At 42.5% G+C, this 17327-nt stretch overlaps 1 protein-coding gene across 1 annotated transcript in view; it reads right to left on the bottom strand.

Annotated features, from left to right (window-relative positions):
* METTL22 (methyltransferase 22, Kin17 lysine) overlaps positions 1-17327 on the bottom strand; it is a 285223-nt gene that overhangs the window by 42315 nt on the left and 225581 nt on the right. Inside the window, exon 8 of the mRNA XM_075317898.1 lies at positions 10890-10970. Within this exon, the coding sequence (XP_075174013.1) occupies positions 10890-10970 (81 nt within the window). The remainder of the gene's footprint in view (positions 1-10889; positions 10971-17327) is intronic.

The raw sequence follows: 17327 nt of genomic DNA, 5'->3' as shown, positions 1-17327 counted from the left end.
AGATGTAAGTCCTTGGTCACACCACCACTGTCTTTGGCACCCGCGGTCAAAACTTTTTTTGACCTAGTTAAAACTGATATCATGAACTTGCCAACCAGGGTCATTATGGAAAATAATTTAAGCCCTGCTGAGAAACCAGCTTTACACCAGTTGAAGGACAACAGCACCTTTGTCATCAAGGAGGCTGATAAGGGTGGCAATGTTGTTCTGTGGCCTACCTCATTATATCTGGAGGAGGCCTACAGACAACTCAACAATGCTAGATATTACATCAGAGTGCCATCAGATCCAACTAGGGTGTTCCACAAAAAATTGAAAGCCCTGCTAGATGGTGCATGTGGCCTAGGTATCATACAAGGAACGTAAATACATGTGGGTTGAGCATCCTACGATACCCACTTTTTATATGCTTCCAAAAGTGCATAAGGATGCTACCAAACCACCTGGCCGCCCCATTGTATCCAGTGTCGGAAATTTGTGCGAGAAGGCGGGCACATATGTTGACTTTTTTCTTCAGCCCATGGTATTACAGCTACCATCCTATATACAAGACTCCTCGGACTTCATCCGTTTTTGTCTCAGCATCAAGGTACCTCCCCAGACATTGCTAGTTACGTGTGAGGTTGAATCTTTGTATTCAAATATAAAACATGAGGATGGCATTGAGGCTCTGACTCACTTTTTGGGGAAACAGTCAAGTTCAGATAGGATGCACAACTCCTTTTTAATTGACCTATGTAGATTTATGTTGGAGCACAATTACTTCCTATTTGACAACATCTTTTTCAGACAGGTCTCAGGAGTCGCGATGGGGGCACGATGCGCACCCGCTTATGCAAACCTGTTCTTGGGGTGGTGGGAGGAGACCTGCGTGTATCCCTCCCATCACTACAATGAGCATGTTTTGCATTGGCGGAGATATATTGATGATGTATTCTTTCTGTGTACTGGTACGGAGGAAAGTTGTCACGATTTCCTCAACTGTCTTAACATTTATAACCATAACATTTTCTTGACCTCCAATTTGTCCCCCTCCACAGCGACCTTTCTGGACTTGACTGTGAAACTGGAAAATGGACACATCATCACGAATCTATACCGTAAACCGATAGCCACTAACGGGCTTTTACGCTTTGACAGCTTTCACCCCTTCCACACAAGAAAGGGAATACCAGTGGGACAATTTTTGCATGCACGCCGTAATTGTTCCACAGATGAGGACTTCCGGAGCCAAGCCCGTGATCTGACGAAACGGCTGAAGCACAGAGGGTATCCCAGGGGAGTTATCTCCTCAGCCTTTCAAAGGGCCAAGCAGGAGTCCCAGCAAGATCTGCTCACCCGCAAAGGACCAGTGAAGGATCAACCATTACGGCTGGTAACCGATTACAACAGTCATTGGGAGCAGGTAAGAGGGATCCTGCGGGAGCATTGGAAGATCATCAGATTTGATTGCCAGACCGCATCCCTTGTAAGTGATGTTCCCCTCCTCACAGCCAGAAGAGCGCCCAGACTTAGAGACCTACTAAGGAGCCACTTCAGGAGACCGACGATGAGATTGAACAGAGGAATCACACTACGAGGATCTTACCCATGCAGTGAGTGTAATGTGTGCCCATTCATGCAACCGGTCAGAGATGTCTTTCTGAATCCCCTTGACGCTGTCTCACATAGACTAAATGGATACATCAACTGTAAAACCTTCAATGTGATCTATGCTATTATCTGTCCTTGCCAGAAGGTCTATGTGGGACAGACTTCCCAAGAATTACGCAAAAGGGCACAGAAACATATGTCCACTACCAATTTGGCCAGATTTGACCAGAAAAAAGGACAAACATTGACTTCGGTAGCTGCAAATTTCCTCAGATACCATCAGGGCTCCTGTCATGGTCTACGTCTCGTAGGACTCCAGAGGATAGCCACGAATGGAAGAGGTGGGTACCTATAGAAGCCTTTGTTACAGATTGAGGCAAGATGGATTTTCAATCTGAAATCACTCACACCATTGGGGCTGAATGAAGAGCTACTGTATACTGGCTTTCTTGGCTAGTATGCAGGAACCACATATTTATAATTTGACCCTAATCTTATCCCATTATTATTTTTATTACAGTTCTAACATCAGGACCATGCCTCTGTCTCCAGCTCTTTTACAATAGCAACTATGGTCTCTACTGATGGTTTGGATTCACCGGATATTCATCCTCTCACCTTTGGGATATGAAAGACCCTAGGATCCACATCTTGCCAATGACAACTTGTATCCTGCTCAACTATTTCGGTGGACTTTCTCATCATTTCTGCCCATTTGGACATTTATGGGATGGAGACTGGTTCCCTGTGGGGTGGAACAAAACTATGGAAGTTTTAGGATATTTTTTTGGCTTTTGCCTGGAGCATATCTTATACTTCTATAGGGTTCAATGGGATCACAACATTGTCCACATAATTTTTGAATATCAGGGAAATCCTGTCGAGCTCTGGGACATTGGTACATGTACATGTTCTATTCCACATTAGGATGGCTCGCTAAATTTGATCCCTTCTCCACATGGCACAGGACACAGTATGGAGCTTTGTATGTTTCTAATCGGGTAGCACTTAGATTGTATTGTGAATACAAGAATAAGCCTTACCCATGTTGTTTCCTCCTTTTTAACAAACATTGTAACCACCTTAATCCTTTGTCCCCATCGAGGATTGCACCTTTTGCGTCGCTCAATCTTATGCTATATCCGCCTATTCTTGGCGATACCTATGGAGCACAGTTTAATAATGGTCCTGGGCTTCCTCTTTTTAATAATTGAATGCACTTGGTGGGAATATATACTTTTGTCGGGTAAGAATCTTTTCCGAATCATTTCAGTGATTAATTACTGACCACTCAGTGTCTCGCATCTGGTATCGCATTTCTCCTATTCTTGGTGTCCAACTACATGATAAATCCGCCTGGCTGGTGGTATTAATAGGAGCTTCATTTTGATAAGGGTTCTGGACTTACGTTCTTGACAATCAGTCTTATAAAGTGGCATTATCATGCTCCTTCGTTGGTTCTAGGTGATTTATTTCCTTTTTTGGTATTTAATTACATGATAAATCCACCCTTGTGGTACTAATAATAGTGATGGTCCAACCATTCTAACTCCCAATTTGAGATCTATGTGTATCTGGAGTTGATATTAGTATACATGTATTACTATATGGGTTACTCCATGTGTGAATTGTTTCCTTTTGGAACCAAATTAAACACTATTATGTCCCCAATTTTTTGGACATCCCCTTCATGTATTCTTTTGATCTACCTAGCAATAATCATGTATACAACCCCACCTCCCCCCTCCTCCCCCCCCTTTTTTACATTAAAATCAAGCTCTCCATCTTGCCATGATTCACATGTGGGCTGGATTATAGTGTACCTGACAGCTTGATTCTATTATCACGTAGTTATGGGCATTTTTAAATCAGCCTATTCCGCAACTAATATCGTCTTATCTGATATTCATCTATGCAGATCTTACTAAGCTCTACCTTCTATGTGTGTTCTTTTGACTATTGTATGATATATACACACCACTCTCCCCTTTGCCGTCCGCCAGCCAGCTAGGAATGGGAGATCCCCCCTTGGCTGGCGCATGTGCTATATTATTAAGCATAGCTGGAGCGCTAAGTACCCTGTCATGCGCAGTGACCTCAGCGTACACTGTGTCCATGGCAACTGAAGGGGGAACATCACATCCGGTCACAGCAGAGCCGGCGTAGGATGGCCCATTGGCCATTTACTTTCGTTTTGACACAACAAACCCAAAATGAATAGCACGGGTTACTATGGGACTGTACGCACGTATTATGTATAGACCTGCAGCACTGGCATTTATTATAAGACTACGTCTGGGTCCTGGGCCCGCCTCCGGCCCTATTTCCGGTTTCAGTGTCCACATTTGGCTGCCACGCTCTGACACGCACCATCTATTGTATGTTATGGTATGTTTAATTATGTTATTATTTAATTATCAGATAATTAGTTACACTGTGATCCTCTATAAAATCCGTTTGGACACAATCCTGGACACACCTTCCCCTGAAGAAGCTGTCCACAGCGATAAGCGTGGGGTCCCCCCACGTCTCTCCTTCCTTTGTGGGTATCACCCAGTGCTTTCAGCTCCCTTTACTGGTTGGGAGCATAATAGTTTTACAATCTGGCCACCTGATTGCGAGCCATCTGAGGGTTTGTTTGGCATAGGTTTTGGTCATAATTCTGGTTGTTGTATTCATGTATGGTATAACATGTTTATTGTGTGACCTATCATGCCATTTTGATATTACATATTTATTGTTCCTACTCGGTGAACTTGTCATTGTTGGCTCCATGCAGGGCTATTTTTAGCTGTACATTTTTTCAACTGATACGGCTTTCAGGTTTTGCTCCGGGTTTTATAGACCTTACTGATACAGGATTTATCCTAATAAACTGGTATATAATTTGCATGTATAGGGACTATTTCAGTGGGCATTGTTTATACTGTGACAAGACCTGTTTATGCACTACTGCACTTTGTTGATGGTTGCACAGGGGGATACCCCATATTAACATCATGAGGGATGTGGGGTTTCTTGATATTACATGTTTTTAAGTGATTTTAACCATGTTTTGTGTGTGATCTTGATTGTCCAATAAAATTCATTATTAACTATTTAAGGATCACAGTGATAAGACTTTATTCTTCAAATTGCGCGTCCATTATGCATGAGCTTTCTTCTTCCCGGTTGGTTCAGTAGGCCACACAATCATGGGGAAGACTGCTGACTTGACAGATGTTAAGAAGGCAGTCATTGACACACTCCACAAGGAGGGTAAGCCACTAAAGGTCATTGCCAAACAAGCCGGCAGTTTATAAAGTGCTGTATTCTAGCATATTAATGGACAGTTGAGTGGAAAAAAAAGTGTGGTAGAAAAAGGTGCACAAGCAACTGAGATTATCAGAGCAATTAAAGGGTTGTTTAGAAAGGGCCATTCATAAATTTGGGGGAGATTCACAAGGAGTGGACTGCTGCTGGAGTCAGTGCTTCAAGAGCCACCACACACAGACGTATCCAGGACATGGGCTAGAACTGTAGCAAGCCATTCATGACCAATAGAAAACACCAGAGGTGTCTTACCTGGGCAAAGGAGAAAAAGAACTGGACTGTTGCTCAGTGGTGTAAGGTGTTGTTTTCAGATGAAAGTAAATTTTGCATTTCATTTGGAAATCAAGGTCCCAGAGTCTGGAGGAAGAGTGGAGAGGCCACAATCCAAGCTGCTTGAGGTCTAGTGTGAAGTTTACATAATCAGTGATAGTTTGGGGAGCCATGTCATCTGCTGGTGTAGCTCCACTGTGTTTTATCAAGACCAAAGTCAGCGCAGCCATCTACTAGGAAATTTTAGAGCACTTCATGCTCCCCCCTGCCAACAAGCTTTTTGGAGATGACAAGTACTTTTCCAGCAAGACTTGGCCCCTGTACACACTGGCAAAGGTACCAATACCTGGTTTAATAATCCCAGTATCACTGTGCCAGAAAACTCGCCTGACCTAAACTAGAGAATCTATGGGGTATTGTCAAGAGGAAGATGAGAAACACCAGACCTAACAATGTAGATGAGCTGAAGGCTGCTATCAAAGCAACTTGGGCTTTCATAACACCTGAGCGGTGCACATGCCGATCGCCTCCATGCCACGCCGCATTAATGCAATAATTCATGCAAATGGAGCCCGACCAAGTATTGGGGTATTTACTGTACATACTTTTCAGTAGACGCCAACATTTCTGAGTTTCAAATAATTTTTTCAGTTGGTCTTATATAATATTCTAATTTTCTGAGATAATGAATTTTGGGTTTTCATTGGCTGTAAGCCATAATCATCAACATTAACAGAAATAAACACTTGAAATAGATCCCTCTGTGTGCAATGACTATATAATATATGCGTTTCTCTTTTTGTATAGAATGACCAAAACAAATTAACTTTTTGATGATATTCTAATTTAATTAGATACACTTGTATTTCAATGGCAAGGGCTGAGATGAAGAGAAAACAAACATTTAATAATTTCTAATTTAATGTGTGTACAGTAAAATAGAAATACACAAAAATTACAATCTGACAGGCATTGCATTGTTTCTCACTATTATTAACCTCATAACGACGGCCGTACGACTTAAAGCGGCGGCAAAACAGGGTACTTATTCTGTTCCGCCGCTTTAAAGCGGCGGCCCGAAAAAACCCTGTAGCGCCCCCCAGCGACCGAAAATCTCGGGGGTTTCAGCTACCGGGGGTAGCTGAGACCCCCCAGATTATGAATCGGGGTGTTTTTTTTGGACCCCGATCATGTGATCGGCGGTATACACTGTATACCGACGAACGCATGAAAAAAAAAGAAATGGCCGGTAAAACTGATTTCTTTTTCATCTGACATGATCAAACATGTCAGATGAGAAAGAAATCTAACCCCCTAGTGCCCCCAAAGCCCCCGGTACCGGAGAGTCCCCCCACCCCCACCCCTACCCCCACCGGACATCCAAAATGGCGCTGAAGCGCACAGAAAACTGCCGCCGGCGCCGGCTCTGCAGTCATTTCCCTCCGATCTGAAATGATCAAACATTTCAGATCGGAGGGAAATGTCCTCCCCCTGACCCCTCCTCCGGTCCACTGGAGCCCTCTGGTCACCGGAGCCCCCTCCGGTTCTCCAGAGCCACCACCCCCCTCCCCCCTCCGGAAGATGGCGGCGCACAGCGCGCGGCCGCATTCATTCTGCTCTTTCTGCCGCATGTGACACGTCACATGCGGCAGAAAGGTGTCCCCAGGTCCCACTAGGTCACCCCCCGTCACCCCCCCCAAGCCCCCGGTTATACGTTACCGGTCTGCCGCTCCGTCCCGCGATCACGCCGCCTCCTTCTTCAATGCTGGCGGCGCATGCGCAGACAGCGGCTGTCAGCTGGATCCCTGCAAGCAGGGATCCTGCTGACGTCGCAACTGCACAGGCTACTCCACTGTGGACCGGGGGAGGGTGAGTGCGGTAATCTGCAGTCACACTCCTCACATGGAGAGACTGCTGTTCCAGAAAATGGGGGGTACGTTCTGTGAGCGTGCCCCTCATATTCTGGAATGAGGTTACTGCAGGTCACTCTGCCCTAGGTTGGACCGGGGCAGTGTGAGTGCAGTATTCTCAGATTACTGCACCCACACTGCTCATGGAGAGCTTGCTCTTCCAGAAAATGGGGGATACGTTCCCTGAACGTGCCCCCCATATTCTAGAAGATCCAGAGCCGGCGTGGGACCTCCAAAATGGATTACAGCGACCGGAATTTCTTTATTTTCAATAAATTGGTAAAAGAGGAATGTTTCGGGGAGTGTTTTTTCAAATAAATTTTTTTTTTGTCTTTTTTTTTTCTATTACTGACTGGGTTAGTGATGTCGGGTATCTGTTCAGATGCCGTGACATCACTAACCCCAGGGCTTGATGCCAGGTGACATTACAGCTGGTATCAACCCCATATATTACCCCGTCTGCCACCGCACCAGGGCGCGGGATGAGCTGGGGCGAAGCGCCAGGATTGGCGCATCTAATGGATGCGCCACTTCTGGGGCGGCTGCGGCCTGCTATTTTTAGGCTGGGAAGAGTCCAATAACCATGGCTCTTCCCACCCTGAGAATACCAGACCCCAGCTGTCCGCTTCACCTTGGCTGGTGATCTAATTTGGGGGGGACCCCACGTTTTTTTTTTTTTAAAAAAAACGCCTGGGGAGCCCTCCAAATTGATCACCAGACAAGGTGAAGCTGTCAGCTGTGGTTTGCAGGCTACAGCTGTCTGCTTTACCCTAGCTGGCTATCAAAAATAGGGGGGACCCCACGTCGTTTATTTTAATTATTAATTTTTTGGGGGGCTAAATACAAGGCTAGGCACCCTTTAGTGCCACATGAAAGGCACTAAAGGGCGCCATCTTAGAATATGCAGGGGGTGGGACGTTATATTGGTTTGACATCTATCCATTCATCCATTGTAGCATTTTAGGCTGTGTGCCCACAATCAGGGTTTGCAGCGTTTTGGGCGCAGATTGTTTTCCCTGCGTCCATAACGCTGCGTTGTGCAGTAGAAGCACAGTGGAAGGATTTTTAGAAATCTCATGCCCAATGTGCTTCTTTTCTCCGCAGTATAAACCGACCTGTGGTGCAGCTTCCCGAGCCTCAGCATGTCAATTTATGCTGTGGAGATGAGTTTTCTCTGCAGGTAGAATAGAGCTCCACAGCAGCCTGAACCCAAATCGTGGGCATGGGCAGCTGCGTTCTCCCGTGGACAACACTCACATCTCTGCAGGAGGCTGACACTGTGTACTAGACGCCGTGTCGCTGGATCATGGCCACATAGCCTAAAAGTGAGACATTTGTTGCTACAGCAACATTTTTGTGAAGTACCTGTGGATTCAAAATGCTTACTATACTCCTGAATAAAATCCAGTTTCCAAAATGGAGTCACTTGTGGGGGTTTTCTGACGTATAGGTACCCAAGGGGCCCTGCTAATGTGACATGGTGCGCGCAATTTATTTCAACTTTTCCAGAATTCAAATGGTGCTCCCTCCATTCCAAGCCCTCCCATTTATCCAAACAGAGGTTTTTGGCCACATGTGGGGTATCCCTGTGCTCATAAGACATTGGATAACAACCTGTGGGGTCCACGGTTTGTTGTTGTCTCTTGAAAAAGTGAGAAATTTGATGCTAAAGCAACAGTTTTGTGAAAAAAATGAAAATTTTCAATATGGCAACCTAAGCTTATCAAATTCTGTGAAGTACTCGTGGATTCAAACTGCTCACTATACACCTAGATAAACGCCTTGAAGTGTCTTGTTTCCAGAATGAAGTCACTTGTGGGGGACCGCCACTGTTTAGGCACCTCAGGGGCTCTCCAAATGCAACCTGGCGTCCGCTATTGATTCCAGCCAATTTTGCAGTCAAATGGCACTCCTTCCCTTCCGAGCCCTGCCATGCGCCCAAACAGTTGATTTCCACCACATATAAGGTATCGCCAAACTCAGGAGAAATTGCACAATAAATGTTATGCTGAATTTTTTCCTTTTACTCTTGTAAAAAAAAAAGCTACCTGGTTGAAATAACAATTTTGTGGTAAATTTTTTTTTTTTTTTTTTTTTTTCATGGCTCAACGTTATAAAATTCTGTTAAGCACCTGAGGGTTCAGGGTACTCACCAAACATCTAGATAAATTCCTTGAGGGGCCTAGTTTCCAAAATGGGGTCACTTGTGCGGGGTTTCTGCTGTTTAGGTACCTTAGGGGACCTCCAAATGCGACATGGTGCCCGCAATCTTTTTCAGCCAAATTTCCTTTCTAAAATTCAAATATTGCTCCTTTCGTTCCAAGCCCTCCCATTTGTCCAAACAAAGGTTTCAGACCACATGTGAGGTATCACCGCGCTCATAAAAAAGTGGTTAACAAACCTTGAGGTCAAATTTTTGGAATTACCTCTTGAAAAAGTGAGAAAATTGATGCTAAAGCAACATTTTTGAGAAAATTATTAAAATTTTCAATATGACAACGTAACGTTAACAAAATCTGTGAAGTACCTGTGGATCTAAAATGCTCACTATACCCCTAGATAGAAGCCTTGAGGGGTCTAGTTTCCAAAATGGTGTCACTTGTGAGGGATTTCTTCTGTTTAGGTACCTTAGCGGACCTGTAAATGCAACATGGTGCCCGCAATCTATTTCAGCCAAATTTGCTTTCCAAAATTCAAATATTGCTCCTTCTGTTCCGAGCCCTCCCATTTGTCCAAACAGAGGTTTCTGACCACATGTGGGGTATCGGCGTGCTCATAAGAAAGTGGGGAACAAGTTTTGGGGTCCATTTTGTTGTGTTATTTCTTCTAAAAGTGAATAAATTTGGGTTAGAGCAACATTTTTAGGTAAAATTTAATTTTTGCTTTTTTTCATTCCACACTGCTTTTGTTCATGTGAAGCACCTGAAGGGTTAATAAACTTCTTGAATGTGGTTTTGAGTACTTTGGGGGGTGCAGTTTTTAGAATGGTGTCACTTTTGGGTATTGTCTGTCATCTAGGCCTATTGAAGTCACTTCAAATGTGATGTGGTCCCTAAAAAACTGGTTTTGTAAATTTTGATGTAAAAATGAGAAATTGCTGATAAACTTTGAACCCCTCTAACTTCCTAACAAAAAAAAATTTTGTTTCCAAAATTGTGCTGATGTAAAGTAGACATGTGGGAAATGTTATTTATTAACTATTTTGTGTCACAGAAATCTCTGGTTTAACGGTATAAAAATTCAAAAGTTGAAAATTGCTAAATTTTCAAAATTTTTGCCAATATTCAATTTTTTTCATAAATAAACACAAAAAATATTGTCCTAAATTTGGTACTAACATGAAGTCCAATATGTGACCAAAAAACAATCTCAGAATCACCGGGATCCGTTGAAGCGTTCCAGAGTTATAACCTCATGAAGTGACACTGGTCAGAATTGCAAAATTTGGTCTGGTCATTAAGGTGAAAATTAGCTCCGTCACTAAAGGGTTAACTTTCTAACTGTATTACGTGCTCTTATTTTAGTATTTCTGGTTTGTCAAATTTGGAAATTTATGTTGTTATTATCTCAATTTGTTTCTATTTGACAGTCAAAGGTAAATAAAGAAAAAAAAAATCTCAAGATTGGTCTTCATTAGGTTATCTATAAAATGCTGAGAAGATGACATTTACAAATGGTAAACATGATATCTGATAACAAGAGGTAATTAAAGGAGGTCACATACTACAGTGCTGCATCTCACAATATGCAGCAAGACAAAAAAATACATCTCTGTTCTCGGTTAATAAAAATGAGACACTTTACCGTCAGCAGCCAGGATAACAGTTGTTTGATCATAAAGGTCAGCTATGTCATCTTCTGTCCAGCAGAAAGCAGCATCCGGATCTGAAAAAAAAATATATATTTCTTAGCATTTTGATTTCTTTTATTATATTTTACTATGCAATATTAAGAGGATCTTGGGAACAGATTAATTCTATTAAAATTATTACCAGGTTGTAGGAAATCATCAATTATTAACACACAATAAGCTGGACACATTGCAGAAAATTTAGAATGCATGCAAAATAGATGACATATACACACATAAACAGTGCTCAGCATAAATGAGTACACCCCCTTGGAAAACTAAAGGGTGCTTTACATGCTGCGATATCGGTACCAATATCGCTAGCGAGCGTACCCGCCCCGTCGGTTGTGTGTCACGAGCAAATCGCTGCCTGTGGTACACAACATCACTTACACCCGTCACACGGACTTACCTTCCCTGTGACGTTGCTCTGGCCGGCGAACCGCCTCCTTTCTAAGGGGGCAGTTCGTGCGGCGTCACAGCGACGTCACACGGCAGCCGTCCAATAGAAGCGGAGGGGCGGAGATGAGTGGGACGAACATCCCGCCCACCTCTTTCTTTCCTCATTGCGGGCGGCCACAGGTACAAGGTTGTTGCTCGTTCCTGCGGTGTAACACATAGCGATGTGTGCTGCCGCAGGTACGACAAACAACCTTGCTACTGAATAGGCAACGATTTTTGGTAAGTGAACGACGTCTCATATACCAACGATTTTTGCCTCTTTTGCGATTGTTTAAGGTCGCTCATACGTGTTACACGCTGCGATGTTGCTAACGACGCCGGATGTGCGTCACAAACACCGTGACCCAGACGAGATAACGTTAACGATGTCGCAGCGTGTAAATGGCCCCTTAGATTTTAATCAATACCTCATGGAATCCAAGAATAATTTCCACGACTTTAATAAGATTGAGTTTCATATGATTTTTAACCTCTTCACCATCGGCCGATTTTCCATTTTTCATAGTTTTGTTTTTTTGCTCCCCTTCTTCCGAGAAACGTAACTTTTATTATTTTTCTGTCAATCTTGCCATATGAGGGCTTGTTTTTGCGAGACAAGTTGTAATTTTAAATGAAAAATACAAACAAATTCCAAGTGCGGAAAAATTGCTAAAAAGGTGCAAGTGCATGAAGGTTTTTGGGATATTTTATTCACCGTGTTCACTATATGGTAAAACTGATGACTCAGTGTGATGCCTCAGGTCGGTGCGAGTTTGTAGACACCAAAAATGTATAGATTTACTTTTATCTAAGGGCTTAAAAAAAAATTTAGACATTTGTCCAAAAAAGTGGCGCCATTTTCTGCGACCCGTAGCGTTCTCATTTTTCGGGATCTATAGCTCAGTGGCACCTCTTTTTTTGCATCGAAAGCTGATGGTTTTAATGGTACAATTTTTGTGCAGATGCTACATGTTGATTGCCTGTTATTGCATTTTGCACAAAATTTGTGGAGACCAAAAAACATAATTTTGGTGTTTGGATTTTTTTTTTACCGCTACACCGTTTATTGATTAGATTAATTGATTTTATATTTTGATAGATTGGGCATTTCTGAATGCGGCGATACCAAATGTGTGTGTGTGTGTATATATATATATATATATATATATATCTATATCTATCTATATATATATATATATATATATATATACATATATATATATATATATATATATATATATATATATATATATTTTTAACCCTTTAATTTTCAATGGGGCGAATGGGGGGTGGTTTGAACTTTTAGGTTTTTTATTTTTTTTTTATTTTATTTCACTTTTTTTTTTATTTTACTATTCCCCCTAGGGGACTATAAGGATCAGCAGTCTGATCGCTCATTCATTTCTGTTGATCACAGCTACACAGCTGTGATCACCAGAAATACTCACCTCATGTTAAAGGCAGCACTCGGCCGGGTGAAACAGGAAGTGAGCCATGTGAGCTACAGGAGTCATCACATGACCCTGTGCTACCATGGCAACCATCGGCTTACAGTGATTACGTCATGGTGCCGCCGATGGATCCCGGTAAGTGAAGATTTACCGCGGCGGGGATTTAAATCGTGTTGTCCATTTTGACAGCACGATTTAAGGGGTTAACAGGTGCAAGTGGATCGCTCCGACACCAGCAGCACTCATGAAGCCCCACATAAGAACACTGCACCAACATGTTTCACTATAAGCACCATGCAATTAAAAAAATGAATAGAAAAATGCATGGTACTTACAATGAAACAAGGTGGTGGCAGTGTCCTTATCTGGGGCAGCATGAGTGTAGAACACCAGATGTAGTGGTTTTTGAATTGGGGTGGGGGCATACATTTTTGCACCGACAAATTTAAATAAAACTGAAGATTTCATGTTCTATGAAACTCAGTCTTGTCAAAATGTTGGAAGTTGTTCTTCAAAGGCGGTGTACGCTAAGCACTGTATAGATATATAACTATATATATATATATATATATATATATATATATATATATATATATATATAAAACTATATATATATATATATATATATATATATATATATATATATATATATATATATATATATAAGCAAACTATAAACTAATTAAATCTAATTAAATTGAAGTAAAAACACTTTTTTTCCTTTTATGATAATAATTTGTAGAAAATTGTATATTAGCCTTTGTGATCCAGCTCCTGAACGAACCATATCAAGAACAAAAGGGTTTGTTTACAAGTAGTTTTTTTAAGCATTTTTCTGTCAAGTTTTTCCTGGTAAAAAAAGCAGTGTTTTATGAACATATTTTTTTTTCCTTGAGTACATTTTTACTGTGTTTTTCTCCCCACAGAGATCCATTAGAAAAATAATGCAGCATTTTCCACACAAAAAAAGCATAAAGGTTATCAATTTAAAGCTGAATTTCTGCTGCAGGTATAGTGGTTCCCACCATTGACATTAGAGAAGCCTGACAGCATGTGGTGTGCACGCGTTCAGTATTCAGACGTTTGCAGTCACAAAGTTTAAACATTTAGTTGATTTTCCTACTGAGGGAAAATATATTTGAGGCCAGGAAAGTATGGTATGTTTAAAGAGAATCTGTCAACAGATTTCTGCAATGTAACCTGCAGACAGCCTGCTGCAAAGTGTTAAAACAGAGACTTCAGCTGTGAGTATGTTATCTCATAGTCTTTTTTTTATTTAACTGCAATGTTAGCTTAAGCCTCTTATCTTTATCATTAGTGGGTCTCAGGAGCTTGAGCTCTAGTTCTAGTTGGACTCCAGCCCCCTATGTGATTAGCAGCTTCTGCCTATGGAAATATGCACTGAAAGCTGGGCGGGGACAGCTCTCATAGCTCTGCTACATGCAAAATCTAATTCTTTCACTGTGTCATAACGGCTGTAGCCACTAATCTAAGAGATATATCACTGAATTGGGTCTCTGCCTACATCATGCTGCTCTGAGATGAGGTAGCCGAAACCTGCTGACAGATTCCCTTTAAAGGGGTTGTCCGACATAAACTCAAAATTTTTTGTTAAGCAAATCTGTGCTGTATTGTCATATAAAACACCCCTACATTGTTATTTTTTGTTTACTAACTTTTGTTCCTCTTGAATTATGACTTTATTCTGTGCAGCTGTTTGTTTACATTTAGCTCTAGCAAACATGACCACTTCCTGTGCCAAACCTCCCAGTCACAGCTGGCACCGCCCAGCCTTAGTGTCCAGCCCCTCCCCAGTGTCCAGCCTCGCCCCCTGCACACACATTCCATGTCAGTATTCTGCCCAGCACTGACCTGTTATCACTACAGCATTGCAAATAACAGCCCCACATATGGCTCTGCACCGCACACACACATATGGCTCTGCACCGCACACACATCGGACTCTGCACCGCATACACACATATGGCTCTGCACATCACACACATATATGGCTCTGCACCGCACACACACATATGGCTCAGCACCGCACGCACACACACATGGCGTTCTGCACCGACCCCCCCACCTACCCCCATAGGGAACACATGTAGGGAGTACATACTCACCCGTCCTCGGTCCCCGCCGCTCCTGCACGTTCGCGCGCTGTCTGTGCTCTGGACATATCAGCACAGTAGTGACGTCACCGCTGTGCTGAAGAGAGCACAGACAGCCAGGCAGTGATGAGAAGCAGCGCTGCGCTCCCTCTCATCAGTGCTTTCAAATATATCGGCATCTGTGATGCCGGTATATTTGAATGTGTGATCCTGAGCAGGGGCCCGGTGCTGGCGCTGACACCACGGCAGCCGCCGCCAGGCCCCTCCCCCAGGTGACGAACCCCACAGCAGTGCAGGGGGAGGTTGTGGGCAGAGTACGGGGTGCGTGGGAATGTGTGGGAGGGTGCAGGGAAGGGGGGCGGGGACTCCACACACTGTACCCTCCCAGCAGGGCGGCAACATGCTGCTCCAGATTTGCATGTCAACATGGCCCTGCCCATGTTGACATGAAATGACAGGAAGCAGCAAAATCGCGGCAGGAGCGGTCACATGACCACTCTGTGCTGGGGGAGAGGGGCTGACAGCAGGGCAGGTAAGTGCTCACTATCTACTTACCTGCCCCAATGTAGCCCAATAGGGAAATAATAAAAAAAAGTCAAAATAAGCCGGATAACCCCTTTAAATCCATCTTGTACCACTCTATCCAGCAATGAAATTACCGTAGCTGGTGGGCACTAAAGCTCCTGACAAATTCCCTTTACAGTTAAGTTCCCACAATGAGTTTTTGATGCAGCATATTTTCACAGAGCAAAAAACGTAGCATCTTACAGTTCCATCAAAGTGGATAAGATTTATATAAATCGCATTCCCACGGTGCTTTTTTTAACGCAGCATAAACTGACAAATGGTGAGTGTTTGAAATCACCAACATGTCAAATTCTCTTATGGCTACGCAGAGTTTTATGCACAGATTCTCCCAAGAGAATTGCATAAGATGTGGAAAATCCAGAGGTAAAAATCGTACATGCGTTTTCATTGCGTTTCTGTTGAGGATCCATGACTGCATGAACAAAGTTTTGTCAAAGCTAAATACAAGGAAATGTGAAATCTAAAGCAGCACTATTTAAAGCATGGCACGCTAAAAAGAAAAAAAAACTGTATGAGAGCAACTTGGGTATACGATGCTGCAGGTACCCCATTTACATTAGGGCTCATTTATATCTCAGTTATTTTCTCGGAGGAGAAGAACGGTCGGACAGCTTCATCAGTGCTTTAGTGTAGACTGTGGCTCCAGAGTGACCCAAATTACATCTGTTTTTCTCGGATGGACTTCTGTCTGTGAAAAATGAACAGCGCACGGAAGGCATCTTACTGCTTTCCAACTTTTCACTAACCCCTGGGAGTTTCATTGGCAATTGTAATCCAAGATTTGGATCAATATCGAACACATCTCCGTTGTTTTGTGAGGATCATTCTGTTCAAAGGGAAAAAATGTGACTAGCCCCATAGACTATCATAGGTACAAGTGCTATCAGTGAAGAACATGGATAGAACTTGTAGATGAAAGATTTTTGAAAAACAGTTAATAGTAAACCGCCATATTAGTTTTTTGGGGAAGCCCACAAAATTTAAGCAACTGAGAAGCGCTAGCTGACAGATTCTCTGAGATCCAAGCATTACAGCTGTGCTATCGCTTCAAGTTCAGAAACTTAATCAAAATTCTAATTAAAGCATGAAGCCAATCAAGTCTAATGATCAGATCTCTTTTTATAGTTTGATTGAACAGGCAGGGTATCTTTATTATTATTTTTTTTTTCAAGTAAATCTTAATACACAAACACAGGCAAATGGGAACTATTAATGGCCCTGAAGAACTATAAAATCTGACTCGTTCATTAACACAACATGATATCCACTATGCAAGCCTGCAGTAGCCGGTGAGAGCGGCAATGCTAATTAGTGATGTGTCTGCACTACATCTCACATTATGGCTCCTAAATAGAGACTACTTATTATTAAAAAGACATGGGCCCCTTAACTTGTTTCCCTGCGCTATGCCACGTCCTCACTGGTATAAGGGCAATGGTTACTGGGCTTTGACTGCAGCATCTGAGCCTGGACCAGTCCCAAATAATTTGCATATGAGCTACACTACATAACTTTACATGGGACTTCAAGAACATTATTTTAATGCTGTAAAAAAGCTCTAAAGTGCAATAGTGGCGATGTAAAAGTATAGGGAACCAGACCTTTTAAACAGTGTATCCTTTGTATTTCCTCCTATAGTAATATACTGTACATATACATTTATTTTTTTTAAGATGACCACTTCTAGGGCCAAAATTTACATGACAAAGTCCCTGGAGTTTAGAGTACTTGTATTGCCATCACTTGTATAGTACACTAGAAAAGTGAGTACACCCCTCACATTTTTGAAAATATTTTA

The sequence above is a fragment of the Anomaloglossus baeobatrachus genome, chromosome 7 (genome assembly GCF_048569485.1).
Source record: "Anomaloglossus baeobatrachus isolate aAnoBae1 chromosome 7, aAnoBae1.hap1, whole genome shotgun sequence".
Lineage (NCBI taxonomy): Eukaryota > Metazoa > Chordata > Amphibia > Anura > Aromobatidae > Anomaloglossus > Anomaloglossus baeobatrachus.
The sequence above is the reverse complement of the archived record's forward strand: the minus strand, read 5'-3'. Positions and strand labels throughout refer to the sequence as shown.